Source organism: Taurulus bubalis (genome assembly GCF_910589615.1).
Source record: "Taurulus bubalis genome assembly, chromosome: 1".
Classification (NCBI taxonomy): domain Eukaryota; kingdom Metazoa; phylum Chordata; class Actinopteri; order Perciformes; family Cottidae; genus Taurulus; species Taurulus bubalis.
In genome coordinates, this window is record NC_136589.1 from 37,143,937 (window position 1) to 37,162,925 (window position 18,989).

At 38.9% G+C, this 18,989-nt stretch overlaps 1 protein-coding gene across 1 annotated transcript in view; it reads left to right on the forward strand.

Moving 5' to 3' along the window:
* Nucleotides 1–18,989, forward strand: part of pde1cb (phosphodiesterase 1C, calmodulin-dependent b) — a gene marked incomplete at both ends in the record, with an annotated part of 82,854 nt that overhangs the window by 49,592 nt on the left and 14,273 nt on the right. The window contains 2 exons of the mRNA XM_079237644.1: nucleotides 16,487–16,600; nucleotides 18,178–18,360. Coding sequence (XP_079093770.1) covers nucleotides 16,487–16,600; nucleotides 18,178–18,360 — 297 coding nt within the window. The remainder of the gene's footprint in view (nucleotides 1–16,486; nucleotides 16,601–18,177; nucleotides 18,361–18,989) is intronic.

The following is an 18,989-nucleotide window of genomic DNA, read 5'->3' on the forward strand; positions in this document are numbered from 1 at the left end:
TTATAAAATACAGTAATCTTTTCTCAGTGTGAAGGCTAGAAAAGAAAGATACACAGCATGTATTAATAACAGAAAACAGCCTTCTTAACTGGCAGACGTGTGTGTTTGTATGTGCACTGTCTAGAAAGTAGTTGTTACAATTGCCCTGGAGGTTTTTTAGTCCCTCTGCCAAGTTAACAACTCAGTAGAAAATCTGAAATGCTCTCCCCACAATGAAACCCTCGCACAACCATAATGTCGTCCTCATAGACAAAAAGGCACCCCAGAAACGGGTCAATGACTTCCACTATAATGCTGGCCCTTTCAGAGCATGCTCTGACAAGCCAGGCTCATGCGCAGGCCTGGAGGAGACTGACCACAATATAGTCAAATGTCTGTTTATGGTGGACACAAACAAAGTCCTTTTGAAAGAGATGAATAGGTTAGCCCAGGAGTTCAGCATGAAACTCAAGGCCTCGGAGGAGGAGAAGGAGGAGAAGGAGGAGGAGGAGGAGAAGGAGGAGGAAGAGGAGGAGGAGGAGGAGACACCACCTCAGGCCCCAGACAGTCTGAAAAAGAGCAAGTCTTGAGCTGTAGTGATTTGGCCAATAAGTGTGAGATTTCGGCGGAGCTTACTGTCCCGAGTGAAATGAGAGAGCAGCACTGGAGAAAGGGTTTCCTGAGAGGTGAAGGAGATCTTGCATCAGGACAAACAGAGTCTGCTGTAGTCATCAGAAACAGATGTGTAGGAGGATCAAGATGTGCCAATGTGTGCAAGACATACAACAAGACATTCAGGGTAAGACACCGGAATGAGGAGTTGTATATCAAAGGTCTCTGCGAAGAAGTCAAATTGCTCAAATACTTTGATGATCTGCTCAAGGAAAAGCCCAGCAAGGAGATGTCAGTCCAGAACAAGTTGATCTTGAAGAGCAATGCAGCAAAGAATGGTTCCTGAGGGATGAGGCCACAAACCTCAAATTTGGGGAGTCGGAGGAGAAGAGGAAGATGAGGCAGAGGAACAGCAAGGTGGCTGGATGAAATGTGTCACAAGAGAATCAAGGAAAAAGAAGGGAAAGAACAACAGGGAGTTTAATATTAACAGCTAACGTCCAATACCATCAGGGAGATGAGACTTGGTTGAAATAAAATGACCCCGTACCAATTGTGGTAGTTAGGAATGTAGTCAAATTTAGATTGCCTGTTTATACATTTAGCCCAAACTTGTGCCTGTAGAGAGCCAGGAAGGGGGTCCATTCTTTTGCAGTATTTCCAAAGGTATCGTCTATTTTCTTTCAAGACATTTGGGGGGGATTACCTTCCCTGCTTTCAGGAGTCGTCCATGTCACACTACATTGAGTGCAATCATTATTCCTCCTCATTCATTATCATAATCATATCATATCATCTTTTGCTAAAAACGGCAATTTGAACAATATATTTATGAATCTACAAAATATTATCCATTTCAACTTTCATTAATCATTGACTCCATTTTCACATGCAAACTTTTGAATAATGCCACTACTACTCGGTACTGAAACAGACCTTTTGCAAAGTAGAGTCTACTTTAACTTGATCTAATCTACGATCAGCTGAGGAAATGACTGTGACATGCACAAATACTTATCAATAAACGTTCTCTCTTCCGTGTTGTCTGCTAGCACTGTGGCCCACCCTCCTCCATCTGCCTGTGAGACGGCTTTGTTCAGTTTCTGCTTTGTGCTTCTTCACCTTATTTACCCCAGTCTTCAAAATCACCGATCTTAAATTCATTTTTTTTAGCAAGTTATCTTCACTTTCCACACAGCACAAGATAACTTCTTTACACATAACAGTTGCCATAGATCGGTTGTTATTATTCAGAGATTTGAGTTGGCTGTACTCACATGGGCCCGTCAGGTTGGGGGAAAATCCATGGTGTAATCGTTAGCTTAGCAGTAGCATTCGGCAATGACAACACCTGTTTCTGGCACCTACTGTGGTGCGAGCTAATCCAGGATGGGAAGATTGCTAAAAATAACATCTGATGATTAGACCAGTGTTGCAGGTGGATTGCTTTTCAGAGATCATTAAGACATGTGATGTGTTGCGCAGCAATTAGATCTAATTATAGAATGTGAGTATTTTGTATTCTGTGCAATTAGTTCTGGGTTCAACAAGTCTACAGCAACACTTTACTTAACATTGTTGGTCTTTGGTAGCTGCCTGCAGTTTATTTGTTTACTGTTGGCCAATGAGCAGCATTGATGAGACAACTGGGGGTTAAGTGGTTTGCTCAAGGCCGCCCTGGTTGTAGTTTTTGGGTTGAGGAACCACTTTTCCACTGTGATTTATGAAGACAATTTGCAAGGATTTAAAGCAGTGAACCATACACTTTCAAAATTGCTTTTGCAAGCTCTACCACTGCCTGCAGGTTCATAACTTTATGTGAGTGTAAGGACATATTTATGTGTAAGTGTGTGTCTTCGTGGCTAACAAACAGAAAAAAAGCAGTTTCTTTAATCTCTAGCCTGTATGACTCATCTGACATGGGAATTCAAGTCTGGGTTCACCGTATTATATTGTTGTTAGTGAATTACTGGCATGTAATGACCTTGTTATGAATTAGAGACATGGAGGACCCTGAATGAACTGACAAAACATGGCCAAACATAATTGATCAACAATGTAGGAGAACCAGTTTACAAAAGAAAATATTAGAGAGCACTATTTTCAACAATTAAAGGTCCTCTGTGGAGTTTTCATTTTACTCAACAAAGCAAATGGGCCACATTCTCACTCAGTGCATAAGCACAAATCTGTGTGTAAACTGTGTGTACTGCCTAATCAGGGATTCATCAATACATTTCTTACCTGATTGTTATATGAGATGCACAGTTTGGGTTTTCGTTATTTTTATTGACTTGGCTATGCTGATCGGCTATTTCCACCAGCTCTAGTGCTATGAAATTGTGCACATGTACAATGCTTCTCTCTTACAACAATGATATACCTCAAGGCAAACATATGCCCGTATAGAGAGAGGGGTTCGGCAAGTAAGCTGATGCAAATAATGAGCACACACCTTTACATTTAGAATGATTCTGATTCACTACCATACACAAAGTGGTCAGAACAAAATTTGTCGGTGCGCGTGTCATGAATTTGGCGGTAATATTGTGTTTGCACATGTTTAAAACACTAAAATGTGTAAATATCATGAAGTTGTCTGCAATTATCCAAAATGCAAAGGAAAAGTCCCCTTTTTCCAGGGAACCAGTGTTAAGCTAACTTTTGTTGTCCAACAAAAAAACTAACTAAAACTGAAATATACAGTGAAATAAAAATGCTCAAGTTGTAATCCTGTTTCCCAGTGTGACTTGTTCAGCCATTTGTAAAATATATGTAATCTAAAAGCATTTTCTATTTCACAATCAATCTCTTATCTCTCTCCACTCTTAATTATAACCCACATTTTGGTGCATACATATGTAAATTGTATCCATATCTCGAGGAAATGCCAACTTAAACCTTTTTATGTTTTTTAATTAAATGCCAGTAGGCTAGTTAAAACATTGGGGTCATACAACATTCACTGTGTCAGACATAGTGTCACACTCATGCAATTTCTCTCTGCCTTTTTCTCCTACAGACCTGCGCTGGCCATTGGATGCATACATTTTTTTTTATCTCTGGGGTTATGTAACTCATCCCTACAGAGTGTTAGGGATTATGTTTCCAGCACCTACACATGTCATGGGAGAGAGCATGTTTTTGAGAGCACAGCTAGTACTGTAGGTATGGTCACTGGAGAGAAATCAAGTTGCGAATTTGTACATGAGATTATAGATGCTGTGGCGTTTATACGTTTTATTTTGGTGTTTGTTTTTTAATTCTCTGAGACACTCAGTACTATATAGTGCATCTAGTGTGGAGATTGCGGACACATATGATGCAAGGTCAGTGGTGTCATACTGCATACATTGCGGAGAGGAGAAGCATATAGTATGTTCCATAACTGTGTTTTTTTTCAAAATCATTTCATCATGTGAATTGTTGGAATCAGAGCTGTAACTCGGTGAGGTCAATTCGTGCAGTTGGGTTGTCAGGCCACTGATTACACACCAAGGACCAACAGACTTGGGTTCCTGTGTGATAGTGGGTTGAATGTTTGATAGAGCTGCTTCACTCAGCTGGCTTTGCTAATCAAGTATCACAGAGAGAATAACAGAAACATTATCTGGGTGCTGCAGTATATTTCCAGCTATTTATGCAAATATGAACTGCGTGTTGCTTCACAGTGGGGATTTTAGATGTTGTACTCTCTGCACTTCCTGCGAACAATGGTTTTAGTGAAAAAAGTTAATGTAGTATCTTTAATGTAATGTTTTTCGTCTAAAAATACCTGTGTTTTTTCTTCACGTCACACACTAATATACAAAATGTAATATACTTATACGTCACTGCTGAATAATTTCTAGTATAGCACACGTTTGTAGGAGATTTTAGATCTTGTAGGTAGCCACACGTTTGACAGCAGTTTAAAGTAGATCATTTATCATTAAGTAATAATATATGTCAAAGCTATCATTGCACCGTGATGCCGGCTGTAACTCCTTTAACAGCTTTGCTTCATTCAGTTGAGGCTACTACAAATGTCCTAAGAAAAGGGCCAAATAAACTTTAACACTGATGTTTGACAATTGTGTGTCTTTTTAAAGTTAACAGTTTTTTTTTTGCATATTTGTAGTCATTCTTGTTTGAATGCTGTTTATTGGATGAATCATATTGCACCATTTTATTGAATAAAGGGCCTAAAAAACATCAAAAATTTGTGTCTCTGGCACTCCTGTGTGACTGTGAGGTGAAATGATACATCACAGATCAAAGCACATTTCAAAAACACTTTCTTTTTCCATAATGTGTTGCTCAAACCACTTTAAAATAAAAGGCAGACAATAGTACAGTCATTAGTGAGGCCATTAAATCCCTAATTATGCGATGCTACATTCCATTTTTCAATGTAACTTTGTGTGGTTCTATTTGACCTCCTCTCCCTTGCTACCCATGTCTCTTCTTCTGCTAATTAATGGTGTGGTCATAGCATTAATTGGCCATGTCTGCCTTCTTTAGGTGTCATGCATGTTAGGTGACTTGTGCTTTTCACAGTGATTATATTTGTGCAGATTTCACCCTGGGAAAGGGAAGAGACTCATACTTGATTTTATAAATATGGTGTGTAGTTTTTTTTCAATAGAAAATGCATTTTGAGCAAATCAACATTAAAAAAGTTTGTAATGTTTCTTCCAAGTCCTAAATGGTGATACTTGTTTTCTAGACACTTTTGCAAATTAATATTATATTATAAGTAGTGAGATATATTATGCTCTCCGTGCTCTTGGTTGAGGTTTGAGAAAGATCATGGTTTTGCTTAAATATTTGCTTTAATATAAAAGTCAAAAGGGATTTGAAGCAGAACGCGTTATTACAATTATTTAATATCAGAATTTAACAGATCTCTTCCTAATGTTAATTAACCAAAGTACCATTTGATTGCCCTGAGAGTTCACTTTAACCAAACCGCGATTCTACAATGTGTGTGCATTGATCATTCTTTCACTCAAAAGTTTTTACAATTGATACGCATTTGCACTTGCTCATTAACACACGTACAACAGTACAACTCACTCACTTACACCCACCGCATTCATAATATATTCATTAGACTCTCTGATCTCTTGTCAAAACCTAATGTTCTCCCTCTGTGTGGTCAGTCTGCATAGAGGTGAGGCGCTACTATCCATTAAAATGACATTGTGTTTTAATATGGTGATACAATAGGACATCATTATACTTTTCTGTCATTCCAACAGGTTTTGGTCTAAAGGATATTCTTCTAACACTTTTTCAACATTTTCTGACCTCCCAACTCAATGGATGAAGGTGCCATTAAACTGTATCACTACTGGCTGGATGTGATATACTGTGTATCTGTCTGCACGGATTATTATCTCATTTCCAAAGTTTTGGTTAATGTTACTATTATAAATACAAACATTGCACGAAAGTTAAGAGCTGAGAACTCGGACCACAGCAATGTTTTGAATTCAAAATCATATGAAACAAATTAAAACATACTTTTAACGACACATGAAAACATAAACTTGACAACACACGAAAACATCTCTCTTGGCAAAATGTAAAAACACAAGCAAACATCTATTTGATGATGCACGAAATATCATCAAATCAAAAATCACGACAAACAAACACATACATTTGATGACATGAAAACAACTTCACAACACACAAAAACATCCGTGGTGGAAAAATTAGACCAATTGTTGAATCCTCCAAATACTGTAGTTTAGCGAAATTGTCACTTGAGGCTGGTTCAAAAAGGGAGTCAATCCCTATAGACCCGAGGTTTAATAAGTCTCTGATTGTCTACTTGCTTCTGGGTTTTGCACCATCAGACTTCATCGTAGCAAAGTTGACGTTTTCCCAGATCAAAAAAATGAAAACAAATACAACAATAAAACCCTAGAAAGTGAATTGTCTTTTAGGGGTTTAAACAAACAAACATTTGTATCATTCTACTATCATTCTACTGTGAAGTAAGCCATATCTTGATATGAGAGACTGCACTTGAATTAACATTCTTGGGTTTCAATACAAATTCATGGTGCTGTAGTTCAGAGTTAAGCGGGACGCTAAAAGCCCGTATGGCAGATGCATGCTCAACCTTTTAAAATGATGACTTGGCTGCTGGTAAATCAAACACCCACCCTCTGCTGTTGCCAAATGGTCCATCTCCTCTCATTGAGTCACTATGTTCAGGCTGGAATTTGCTGCTTATATCTCTATGTCCACATTGATATGACCATGGATACATGAAAAGATGATTGATGTCCTGTTTCCAATGCTCTGTAATATCATTCTTTATATTTTGTAAAATGGGTCATATTGCTGATATAGTGGTTGTGCTCTTTACTTTCCCACTCTTAAGGCTGCACTGACATACATGCATGTATCAGTACAAATCTCACTTCTTTGAAAACACCCACTTCATAAACTGCCCAAAGCAGACTTTTATCATTCTGGGTTCCAAATGACAGCAAGAAGTAAATTGTTTAAATATGTTTGAACTTCATAGCCAGACATATTGCAGTGAGTAAATTCCACCAAAGCTACTATAATGCATCAACAATCACTTGAAATTTCAATACTGCCATGTAATAATTAAGTCATCAATAAGCTCAAAATGAAGTATACACAGTATACGATAGAGAAATTGGTTCACCAATAGGTGACTGGGCAGACACACACACACACAAACACACACACACACACACACACACACACACACGCACGCACGCACACATACACACACACACACACACAAAAGTGGGTGTGGTTTGAGGAAGGGCGCCAGAAATAGGGGATAAGAAGTATGTATCTTTCATCCCTGTTGTTTTTATATCTTATCTTATTTCTGTGTAAATGGCTGCTACTCGACACCAAATTTCCCCTTGGGGATTAATAAAGTATATATTCATTCATTCATTATGTCATTGGTTTTGAAAAGGAATGAAAATGATCTGAAGTTAACTTTGCTGTTCATTTTCTACAGTTTTGAGACATTTAGAAACCAGACTACTGTCACATTGGTTGTTTATTTAATAAGTAAGTCTCTGTGTGTGTGTGTGTGTGTGTGTGTGTGTGTGTGTGTGTGTGTGTGTGTGTGTGTGTGTGTGTGTGTGTGTGTGTGTGTGTGTGTGTGTGTGTGTGTGTCTCTGTGTGTCTCTGTGTGTGTGTGTGTGTTGATACTGCACGAGTCAGTGAGGTTGGTAGTTTTCCACGGCCGGTGCAGAGCAGTAAAGATGAGGTGAAGCAGGAGAGAGGTGGGGGGGGGGTGGATGGAAAGAGGGAGAGGCTGAGATAGTTTGAGGGAGAAACTGTTGTCCAACCTGAGCAGAACAAACAGCAGCCTCCTCCACCTCGTTGCTTCTTTTGCATCCAGATCAAACAACTTTTTCCCTTCTCCTCCTTTTCTTTCTCTGCCTTCTCCTTCTTTTTCTTTCTTTTTCATCAACGCCTTCTCCTTCTTCTCTTTCCTTGTTATCTCCTTCTTCTACATTTTTCTTTTCTGCAGCTGTGTCTGTCTTTCCTCAGTCTTTTTCTTGCGAAACAAGAAGCCTCTCCTCTTTTTTAACATTTTCAGACCGAGCTCCTCTAGGTCCTTGTTCTCGTCCACCACCCGTTTGACTTTTGTGTCCCACCTTTGTTCTTCATTGGCCAGGTTGGCCTTCCTTCCTCTCCCACTGTTTGTTATTGGCCAACTACTTCTTCAACTTCCTGCCCAGAGCTTTGTGGTTTGCCTGCCAAGCTCTTACGCTGGTCTCCCAGTTATGTTCTTTCTGGGCCAAGTCCTTGAGGCCTGAGCCCTGTAAGCCTGGGCATTAAAACGGCAGCGAACTGGACACAGTCTGCTTGTATTTACTAACCTCCTGTCAGAGTCAAAAGACTTCCATCCAGTTTCCAAAAGGGATCATATAAAACCTCTGATCCGACCTTTTGTGCCTTCATTATTCACTTGTGATAAGACTATTTCACTTTTTACACTTTAACAGAAGTTCAGCTGCACTAAAGGCAGTGAAAAAAAAGCAACTGTATAGCCTTACTTGGAGCTGAGACTGAAGGTGGTGGTATGCAAGGTTGAAGTCTCTGTGTTATGTACATGCTATACACCTAAGATCTTTGCACAAAATTAGTATGTATTGATACATTGATTATTTGAGTCTGTCATGGCAACATAAAATCTGCTGCTGTCCAGAGTGATGAGAGCGAGTCAACAAAATACACAAACAGAACATTCGTCTATCAATTCTCTTAAAGATCTTTGATGCGTGCACGCTAGCGTCTCTCCTAGCGCCATTCCTTATAAAGTAGAACAGACAACCATAAAAATATCTACATGTCATGAAACACATTCCCTTCCCAGGTACCTCCAATATATGCAGGAAATCTCATCATCCTCCACAGCAGGAATCTAATGGATGAGTGAAGTGATGACCACGAGTCAATTCCAGCTTTTCTAATGGTGTTCTTTGTTTATAAGTAGATTCACACAGACAAAAAAAACACCCACGCCAATGGGTTATTCTTTATATTACTGTTGGGTATTTACCTAGGCTACTCAAGCTCTTTTTAAATGTGCATGTAAGTATTTGTTATACAGTATTGTTAATAATACATATTTTGAATGTCAGTGTTTTATTAAATTAACAGATTTGTTTTAAATCAGCTTGTTGTGTCATACACTTTGTCAAAATTAACATATTTAAGTTTCAGTAAGTTAACCCAGTTACTGCATCTGTGCTATTGCCCGAAACTGGAGTAAAGTTTTGAGTGAATTGTGTATTATTACATCATTGCTAATTTGCTAATGTTCAGTGATGATGACAGAAAAAAGAGACTGCATGGTATCTCAAAATAGCTTGTGAGTTTCTGTGTAGTGCCATGCATGATAGGTAGATACTGAACAAAGAATGGACAGTAAGTATTTGACAGCGTCTTATCACTTAATATAGTCTGTTTTTTTTGTTGCATTAAACTATTACATTCATTTCACCTTCTACATTATGAACAAAGCGTTATTACAGTTTTTTTTTTTACATTCATCTTGTGGTTTTGATTGGCAGTCTTTGACATGAGTGGGCTAACCACTGATCTTTTTTAAGGTTTTCTTCTGTCCCCCCGCCATTCTTGTCACATCTGTCATTTGCAACTTCCCACGGGAAAGGCTTTGTTTAGAACAGATATCAGAACTTTTTAAGGAGTAACCATTATTGTTCAGAGAGTGCAGCTCCCTTGCACTGTGACAAAATAGTTAATTTCATTTAGAGCAGTCAACAGCAGCAAAAACCTTCAGCCAGTGCCTGCTGTTGCTCTTCCCACCCAAAACTAAATGGCCAACTCAATGTGTTCAGTGTGGGTGTCGCATTAACATTTGTGTTTACAAACTATTTAGGCATTTAGCTCACGTTCCACAGCAACACTGAATAAGAGAGGAGGGAGGACATTTTAACAGGACACAATGGCCTGTACTGTCTGCACTATGAATGTTTTATGAATCAGAAGATAATATTTGGCATTGTACAACAATACATTTACTTTAAAATAGTTTTACCGCAACAGCTCATTCATATACTCAAGCACCCAAAATATTTTAGCTTCATTTTCTGTAAAACTAGACTGCTTGTATGCATATAAATCATGTATTCTTCACATAACCTGCTTGCTTAGTAATGAAAATGCCTGGTATTATTTTATTTAAAGTTAATTCAATGTGGTGTGGTCAGGCAATTCAAACTGGAATCATTTGAAATATCTGCTTGCATGTGTGAAGAAAAACCTTGAAGAAAAAAAACTTCTTTTCACAAATCCATCTTTATTGTGTGATTTTAGAAAAGTGGGTTTAATACGTGCATTTATAATACTTTCACATACAAAGGCAAACAATAGATACACATTCAAAAAGTGAGATATTGTCAGAAAATGTCAGGACATAGGACAATAACCCTCACAATTTACCAGGGGTTAAACTCACGCCTTAAAATGTCTTGTTTTGTTTGTATAACAGTTCCTAAATTATTCAGTTTACTTTCCCGTAAGACAAAATGAAGCAACCACTTATCACAACTGAGAAGCTGGAAACATAATTGCACTTTGATTTTCTGTCAGTTGACAGACTTATGGCTTCCCATTTATTTAAAAATCTATTTTTTGTATCACCTTCTTAAACATAAATTCTGTCTACTAACTATAGGACGGACAGTATCGAAAAACTGCTGCACAAGAAAATACAAACTTAATTTGCTTCCATCTGATATTTTTTATTCTCCTTCAAAAACAATTGTATACAGAAGCATGTAAAGATGCTACAATGAATTACTTTAAAAACCTTTCTCTTTATATCATTCTAATACATCATAGTAGGGATATTCTTCCAACAGCAAGCCATTTCTTGATGTAGAGGAAATCTAATAAGTTAAGTGGGGCTGAATTGATTGTTCACAACAGAAAACAAGTTCAACACTGAGCTGTTTTCTGTTGATCAGAGGCCAACTGCAGATTAAACCATGACTCAGATTCTGGCCTCCCCCCCCCATCTGTCTTGCTAACATATAGACATCTCAGGACTCTATATTATAGATGAACCTCTTCTCAGCTGCAGTCACAAATCACGGTCGAGGCTGCAGAATCCGTGGTACCATGGCTTAACTTAGTCATTATGTTTTTACAGGTCTTTTTCCGCTTATCAGCCTGAAAACCTGTGTGTGTGTTCCCTGAAAGCGTGCTTATCTTCCCGGGTGATTACATTGACCCCAGGCCATTGATTACACACCGTCTACGCTAGAATGTCATTAGAACACAGATGGCGACCAATTTTTGCATCCTGGCAGGGCTCTCTGCTCAAACCAGCACCATCTATTCTATCCCCGTGTCTGCTGCGTGGAAAATAGGTGCTCACTGTTTCTGCGGCTTCTCAAAGCAGAAATGAGCCTGTTTTTATTATGAGTTAGGTCCGAATACAATACATTTGATTTTTTTTCCAAATATTGTTCCCTGTGGATATGCAGGAAGTGTTTTCTTCTTCTTGAGTGACAAAGCAATTGTTGGAGGAAGGCGAAACTTGTTGCTACGTTATCCTCTGCTGTTTAACTTCTCTGTTTTTCATGTTCACTTCTGGCTGTCACAACAGCTGTCGAGAAGTTGAGCATTGTGGAGCCCCACTGTATACTGCAGGGCGGCTCTAGTTCGGCACTAGTCCTTTCATTTTAGTATTTCTATTCTTCTTTCTGAGCAGGTCAGTTGAGGCTAAAGAACTGTCGTTAATAAGAATAGAGGAGATACTGAATACCTACTCTAATCTCCTCTCTGTGCTCTCGACTCACCCTCCCTGAGGAAAGACAAATAAATCTCCATTCTTCAGATATAGAGGCAGACAGCTGGAGGCTCATGTCTTTGCCGGGCTCAGTCACTGGCCTGCTTAACCTTGGCCACATTTGTCAATTTAGTGATCAAGAAAACCCATCTATGAGACAATATTAAGGATACATTATTTACTTTGGGGATGGTTAAGGGGTGTTACATGATTGTAGCTGATGAGAAATGTTTCCTATAATAACAATAATAAGGCTGCACAATGATGTGGTGGCTAGCACCTCACCACAGCAAGAGGGGCCAGAGTTCAATACCCGGACTCGACGGGCCTTCTGTGTGGAGTTTGCATGTTCTCCAGCTTTCTCCCACAGTCCAACGCAAAGTAAATTGGAAACTCTAAATGTATATACTCTATTGAATATATTAAATATACTATCAACATGTATAGGTGTGGATGTGAGCGTGAATGGTCTCTATGTATCTGGCGACCTGACCAGGGTGTTGCCTGCCTTTGCCCAATGACGGCTGGGATCCCTGGAATAAAAAGCAATATTCAGCAGTACTTTGTACAGCAGTTTTCTGCTACATATAGCAAAATACTGCTTTTCCACTCATAAATGCACTTTTCCCACCTAAAAAGCCCTGTTACTCTAACTTCTGCAGTTAAAACACGTTTGAGAACATTGTCCTTGTACACTTTCCAGCCAGCAGAGACTCACTGTTTGACCACTTATAGTTCACATATAAAGACCAAAGGGCTGTGATGACATATTGAACGTGGCACTTCTCCTGAATGTCTCACATCATGACAGCTCAAGTAGACGTTCAATCATTTTTAGGTGGATTTCAACACCATGATATCAGCACTTTTGCTGGTCAAGCTTTACCAGCCGTCCCTGTCCAGTAACCAGGCCTATCTGTTCATGAAACATTGCACTTTCAAACTGTGGAAAACACATAATAAGTCTGAGAAGCACACAGCAAGGACCCTGAACTGCAGCTATGAGCTGTGCTCATAGGGCTGTGGGCTGTTTCCTCCTGCAGCTCCATTTCAAACTACATCAGTTTAGAGTGTTGTTCAGACTGAAAATATACAGGATTTGCAGCTGCTTGCATTATGAAACTGAGTTTCAGCCACAACAGTTTCATAATATAATTCGCAAATTTGTCAAAAATTTGTCTGAGATGGCTTTACAATCTGTACAGCACATATGACACTATATTTGTTCTGAAGAATGAATGTGTGGAGATGATTGTAGATTTCAAGAGAATACGCAGCCTCTGTGTTTAACCTATTGATGATACTGTAATCAGCTCGTATTCATGTTGGTTCGAGTGAATTCATATTATTTTTGCTTCTGCTATGCTCGGCTCGTAACGTCTGTGCTGTATAAATGTTGGAAGCCACATACAGAAAGTAGGTTCACTTTAACTTCCCGTGAAGCACTTAGATTGAGAGTGAGAAGTTGATAATGAAATTAATTGAGACAATTTGTTTACTGTTTGTCACTAGGTGTCAAGCCATAGCCAATCACATGGCTGTTGCTCCACAAACCTATCGGCTTTTTCCCTGGCTTAAACTGAATTTCCCAAGTTGGCTCTGTGCCTGGGAGTTACTTTGGGCATGACCTGTGCTATTAACCCAGCGTGTTGTCTCCCGTGGTAATGACAGCAGGTAAAATGAGCCAATTTAGTTTTGGTTGTCAGAGACATTAATTTATTGTACGTTCTGGCACTTGGCTTGTCATTACAAGTCTTTGTTGTTAGTCAACTTCATTTTGAATGGTTGTATCAGATTTTCCCTTCAGAGTGCTATTTTAGGGATGTGAGGAAACACATCTTTCCTTCTCTGAATTGTTTCTGCTTTTATCTCAACACTTTGAAATAACATTACTTCTCACTAGAAAGCCCTCCCGGATGCTTCTCATCTAGTAAATTATCGTTTGAGTGAACAGCAAACATGTATTGTACATTCAGTTTAGTCTAGTGTTAACCAAACAAAAGCAATGAGCCTGAGAGTAAGCATTCTTACAAAAGCACTCACTAAAAACATCTGTGGTGATGTCATTCAACACAGGATTTCCAAGTAAGCACAGTGTGCTAGCACAAGTCATAGCAAATGATCAACTGATAAAATTTCAACATTCATGATGATTGGTGATTATTGTGGATTATAGCCTGAGAAGCTTTGTTGAAGGATGGAGGATATTTTTTATTCTAGTGTATTAGCAGGAAAGCTCACTGGCACAGCTGCTCTTAATAACCATCATTAGTGCCAGCCAAATGACATGCGCTGTGATTTATGAGATGCAGCTTACTCTTCATCCATTCACTTCCTCATGATTCTTAAAATAGCTGAGAGGTTTTAGATTTCTAGTAGCTGGATGTTTTTTTTTTTTATCTGTCCCTTTTTTGTTTATCTTGCACAGACCTACAAATGCTGTCACATAGGGATGTTAATAATTAACCCTTTAACTGTAAACTGGCAATACTAATTTTGACCAATTAATGCTATGAGTTAAATGGTTAAAATACATGTTACATTTTGTTTTACAAGTTGAGCAAAGCTCAGAGGATTTGCTTGTCAGGAGAATGGCTGGTCCACCTTGATGGTCAGTCCACCTTAAGTGAACATGAACATGAGTTGTTGCTAACTTTGGGGCTAACTCGCTTTAATTGGCAGGTGGCAAGCAAGACACAGGAACTTGGCTTTGGTCTTGAGGAGTTGTAATATTTATTCACAAAACATATCTATCAGTCAGAAATAGTATTTAGAGGTAAAGTAGTTTCAATAGTAGCATCCCTTCTGTCACATTATTCCAAAGATCGACAGGTGGCAGTAGTACGTCAAGATATGCTGCAATGTGACAGCAAACTCAGGGGAGAAGAAGACTGTACGCTTGTAAACATGGAGGTTAACATTGCTGGATTGTAATAAAAAATCCACCCTGCAAATGTTTACTATGACGGAAATAAACTTGAGACATTTGTTAGACCTCAAGGATACGCACAATGCATTTGAGTGAGTAACACTGAATGTGAACATTTGTGTGATCCCATTTCTCCCTCTGCAAACAAGTGAACATAACTTGTGTTTGTTAAGAGTAAATCTCCACCGGGCCTCTTCAAAGGAACAGCTTCATCTTGTTCATGCAATCCCGTTTGCCTTTTTATTTTGGGCAACACTAGCCACATGGCACTAGAGATGGCAATGTCGGTCTGTCTGTTGGTTGGTTGGTCAGTCTGTCACTTTGGCCCTGACTGAAACATCTCAACAAATATCAGACGGTTTGCCATGGACGTTTGTGGAGACCTTCATTGTTCTCAGACAATGTGTTCGAATGATGTGTGTGATCCTCTGCAGGTTGATATTTGTATGTCAGTGGTTTCCATTGACGCTCTGCAGATAGATATAGAGATGGATTGCATGCTATTCCTCTACTTTTGAGGGCTTCATTTGACATTCAAGATAATAATAATGATTATCTGGTGGTATAGGGTGTTTCACTGCTATACACACAATACAGCAGCCCCCAACCCCAATTTTGGCCATAAAAAAAGATTAAATGGAGCCATACTACATTCATGAATATTTAGATTGAGGGTTTTTTCCAACCTTCTTCACAGAAACATTTTGCAGCGTTTACTTGGTGAAAATTGCTGCCAGGGAATGTAATCAATGAGAGCATCTGAAACCTCGTACTCTCTCCACCCTTCTACTTAATAATTTAACAACAAGCATAGCCTCTGTGGGCATTCACTGTGAAAGGGAGCGCATGACCTCCAGCACAGCAGCAGGTGGTATGCTGCAAGAGGTTGCAGTGTGCAGAAATTGATGTTAAGTTGCTTTGCTCTTCGGTGCCTATTTATAGTGGGTTTTCGCCAGGGCTCGGGAATATTTGGAATAAAGTAACACACATTTATCTATAGGCAAAAGTAAATTGGTGTTAATATTCAACACAGAGAAGATATGATTGATTCTTTCAGTTCCACTTTTGCAATGTTGCACATTTTCTTTTACGGGTAAACCTAAACCACATAATACATTTTGCATGTAGGAAAACTTCCTCATTATACTGCAATGTATCATGTATGGGTTTAATCAGTTAACTGTACATACAACACTTTATAAAGTGAAGTGGTATATTTGGTGGTAGAATGCATGATACCAGAGCTCTGGAACTGGCTGATACATGAAGTTATTTATTACAACTGTGGTTGACAATTCAGTTTATCTGATGACAAAGTGTTATACTTATGCCAATATAGTAGATGAAGACAGATAAAGTAAATATCAGAGTTTATCTGGACTAGAAGGAGAACAGAGTATGAAAACAACGTGTAAATATGTCCCACCCTAATGCAACTCTTTTTTTTCCTTCTTTTCTTTTCTGCATTTAAAAAAATATATATTTTGACCAAGAGGTTTATTTACACAGAAGAAAACATGAATCTGAATCTGAGTTCCTGGTGTGCTACCAGGAACTCAGACCAGATTCATCCAATATCAGTTGCAATTAATTTATGGCAGGGAAGTAATCCCATTTGTTAAATGACTGTTGAATCTCTGTTTTAGATTACGATGTCTGGTGAAGCAACTGGAGAGAGGAGAGGCTTCCCTCACGGATCTCAAGAAGAACCTGGAGTATGCGGCGTCGGTGCTAGAATCTGTTTACATCGAGGAGACGAGGTAAGTCAACAATAGCTTTCTTCAGTGGAACAAGTACTGACATGGTTCATTTAGGGAGAACAATAGTGCAGCACTGACCAAAACAAGACTTTTGAAAATGGATGACGATAATCGGTCTCCTGCGCTGTAATTCTTGTAATTCATTATGACAAATGATAGAGTAAATGTATAACTAAATGTGTAACTGGCACATTGGAAACCGAACTCTAACTCTGAAGTACTTAAGATAAGATAGAGAGTACGATAATAAAGATAATGTACTGTGGTACTGTACTTCCTTACCACTACATTTCAGAGGGACATTTTTTACTTTTTACTCCACTCCATTTATCAACAGCTATAGTTATGACTAACGTTTCAGATAGAGGATGCATTGTTACCTCTGCCAAGGAGGTTATGTTTTTGGTTCAGTTTGTTTCTTTTATTTTTGTTTGAAGGATTATTAAAAAACTACTGGCTTGGTTTCCATGAAAGGTGGTGGTAGGGTGTAGTATTATTTTAGAATGTCGATAATTTTCCGTGTGCCCCTCTATTTATAGATTACACAACCTAAAAGCATATGAAGCAATTCAAGTTACTCCACCATGACCAGCTACAATAAGTACAGCTGACATTTGAATGCATCAAAAATTAATGATTCAAGGGCACTCTCAGTTCTCAGACCTCCGCCAAAGCTAAATGTCATATCTCGCAAATCCAATGAGAGTAAAAGAAATGCTACAAACTTCCACCAGGTTTTATGAAAATTAGGCCAGTAGTTCTTCCGTAATCTTGCAGACAAACGAACAAACCGAACCAAAAACATAACCTCCTTGGCGGAATAATAATGTATGACTGATTTAATTCTGCACATTTACGTGCGTTGCTTTTGAATGCAATACTTCTAAATGTCATGGAGTATTAATTAAATTTGTATTGCTATTTAAACAACCTAAATACTTCTTGCACTGACAAATATGATGCTTACAGTCATGGAAAAGTCATGGAAGGATCGCTGTTAAGATATGGTGAAGGTTAGGGAATATGCAAGGTCATTGTATGTCAATAACGTAGTGCAGGTCCAGAATCTGAGATATGACCAGGCTTATGGAATTATGTAAGCCTCTCGTCATCTAGATCCCAGCAGATTAGGGCCAGCGGTGGCAGGACCACTACAAGATGAAGGATGATGAACTATCCAGTGCAGAGTCCATGTAGCACCATGATTATCAGTGTGATGTGAACGCTTTCTCTATGCCATAAGAACATGTATTTAGTTCAGAGGGTGGAGACCAACAGGCTTTGCTCTTGATCCGCTGTACATGTCAACACAACAGGGTAGCTGTGGAGAATTATGTCACACAATTGGATTTAAATACTCCCCATCATGGCGTTTCAAAAGGCCTGGGATGTTTTAATGTTACATAAGAGGTGATATTATTTGATGGACAGTGCTGGGATTTTGAGTTTTCTGCAATAAAGTGTGGATATTTTAGTAAGCCTTTCATCTCTGCATCTGTCTGTGTTCCCTTTTCATTGCTTCTTTTCTATTTGTCTCTATCTTTTACCTTACATCCCTCCTGTCTCCCTTCTTTCAGACGTTTGGTGGACACAGAGGATGAGCTCAGTGACATCCAGTCAGAGTCGGTGCCCTCAGAGGTGCGGGATTGGCTGGCCTCCACCTTCACCCGCCAGATGGGCTTGATGCTGCGCCGCAATGAAGAGAAACCTCGCTTCCGCAGCATTGTCCACGCCGTCCAGGCCGGCATATTTGTTGAGAGGTAACGTGTTTGTGATGCCCAAGCACACAGCCACATTCACGTATCGGCAAGTAGTCGTCAATGTTAAATAATGAATATGGATTGTCATCTTTGTCCTTCCCCTACTGAAGTCACAAATCCATCATTGTTCAAGTGGAGCCCAGACTTAAAGCAGTTCTGTCAACATCTTTAGTTCAGCCTTGAATAATGAATTGATAACCATGAGTGAATTTTCTGCACCTACACTTTTCATGACTGACATTTTGCAGGACGGTTGGTCGAACAAGACAAGACACTAAGAGGAAATGAAAATGTTTTCACATTTTTCGGATGTTTTATAGACCAAACAATTAATTAATTAATACTATAATAGTAATAAGAAATCGCTAATTAAATCAATTGTTAGATGCAAACAATAGTGCACTTTATTTAGTCTTGCCATTTCATTTGAGTGTCGTGATTCTTTCTGCAATATATAGATTGTATAGGCAGAAGTGAATGCTGTAAGTGAACGAGGGAGGGATTTGGGGGACAGGGTATCGTCTAAATTAGATTATAGTTGATTGCATATTTCTAAAATCTCTCCGAACTTTGTACTTTAGAAAATGAAAACTAATGGCAGCCAAGAAGCTGGATGAGACAATTCAAAA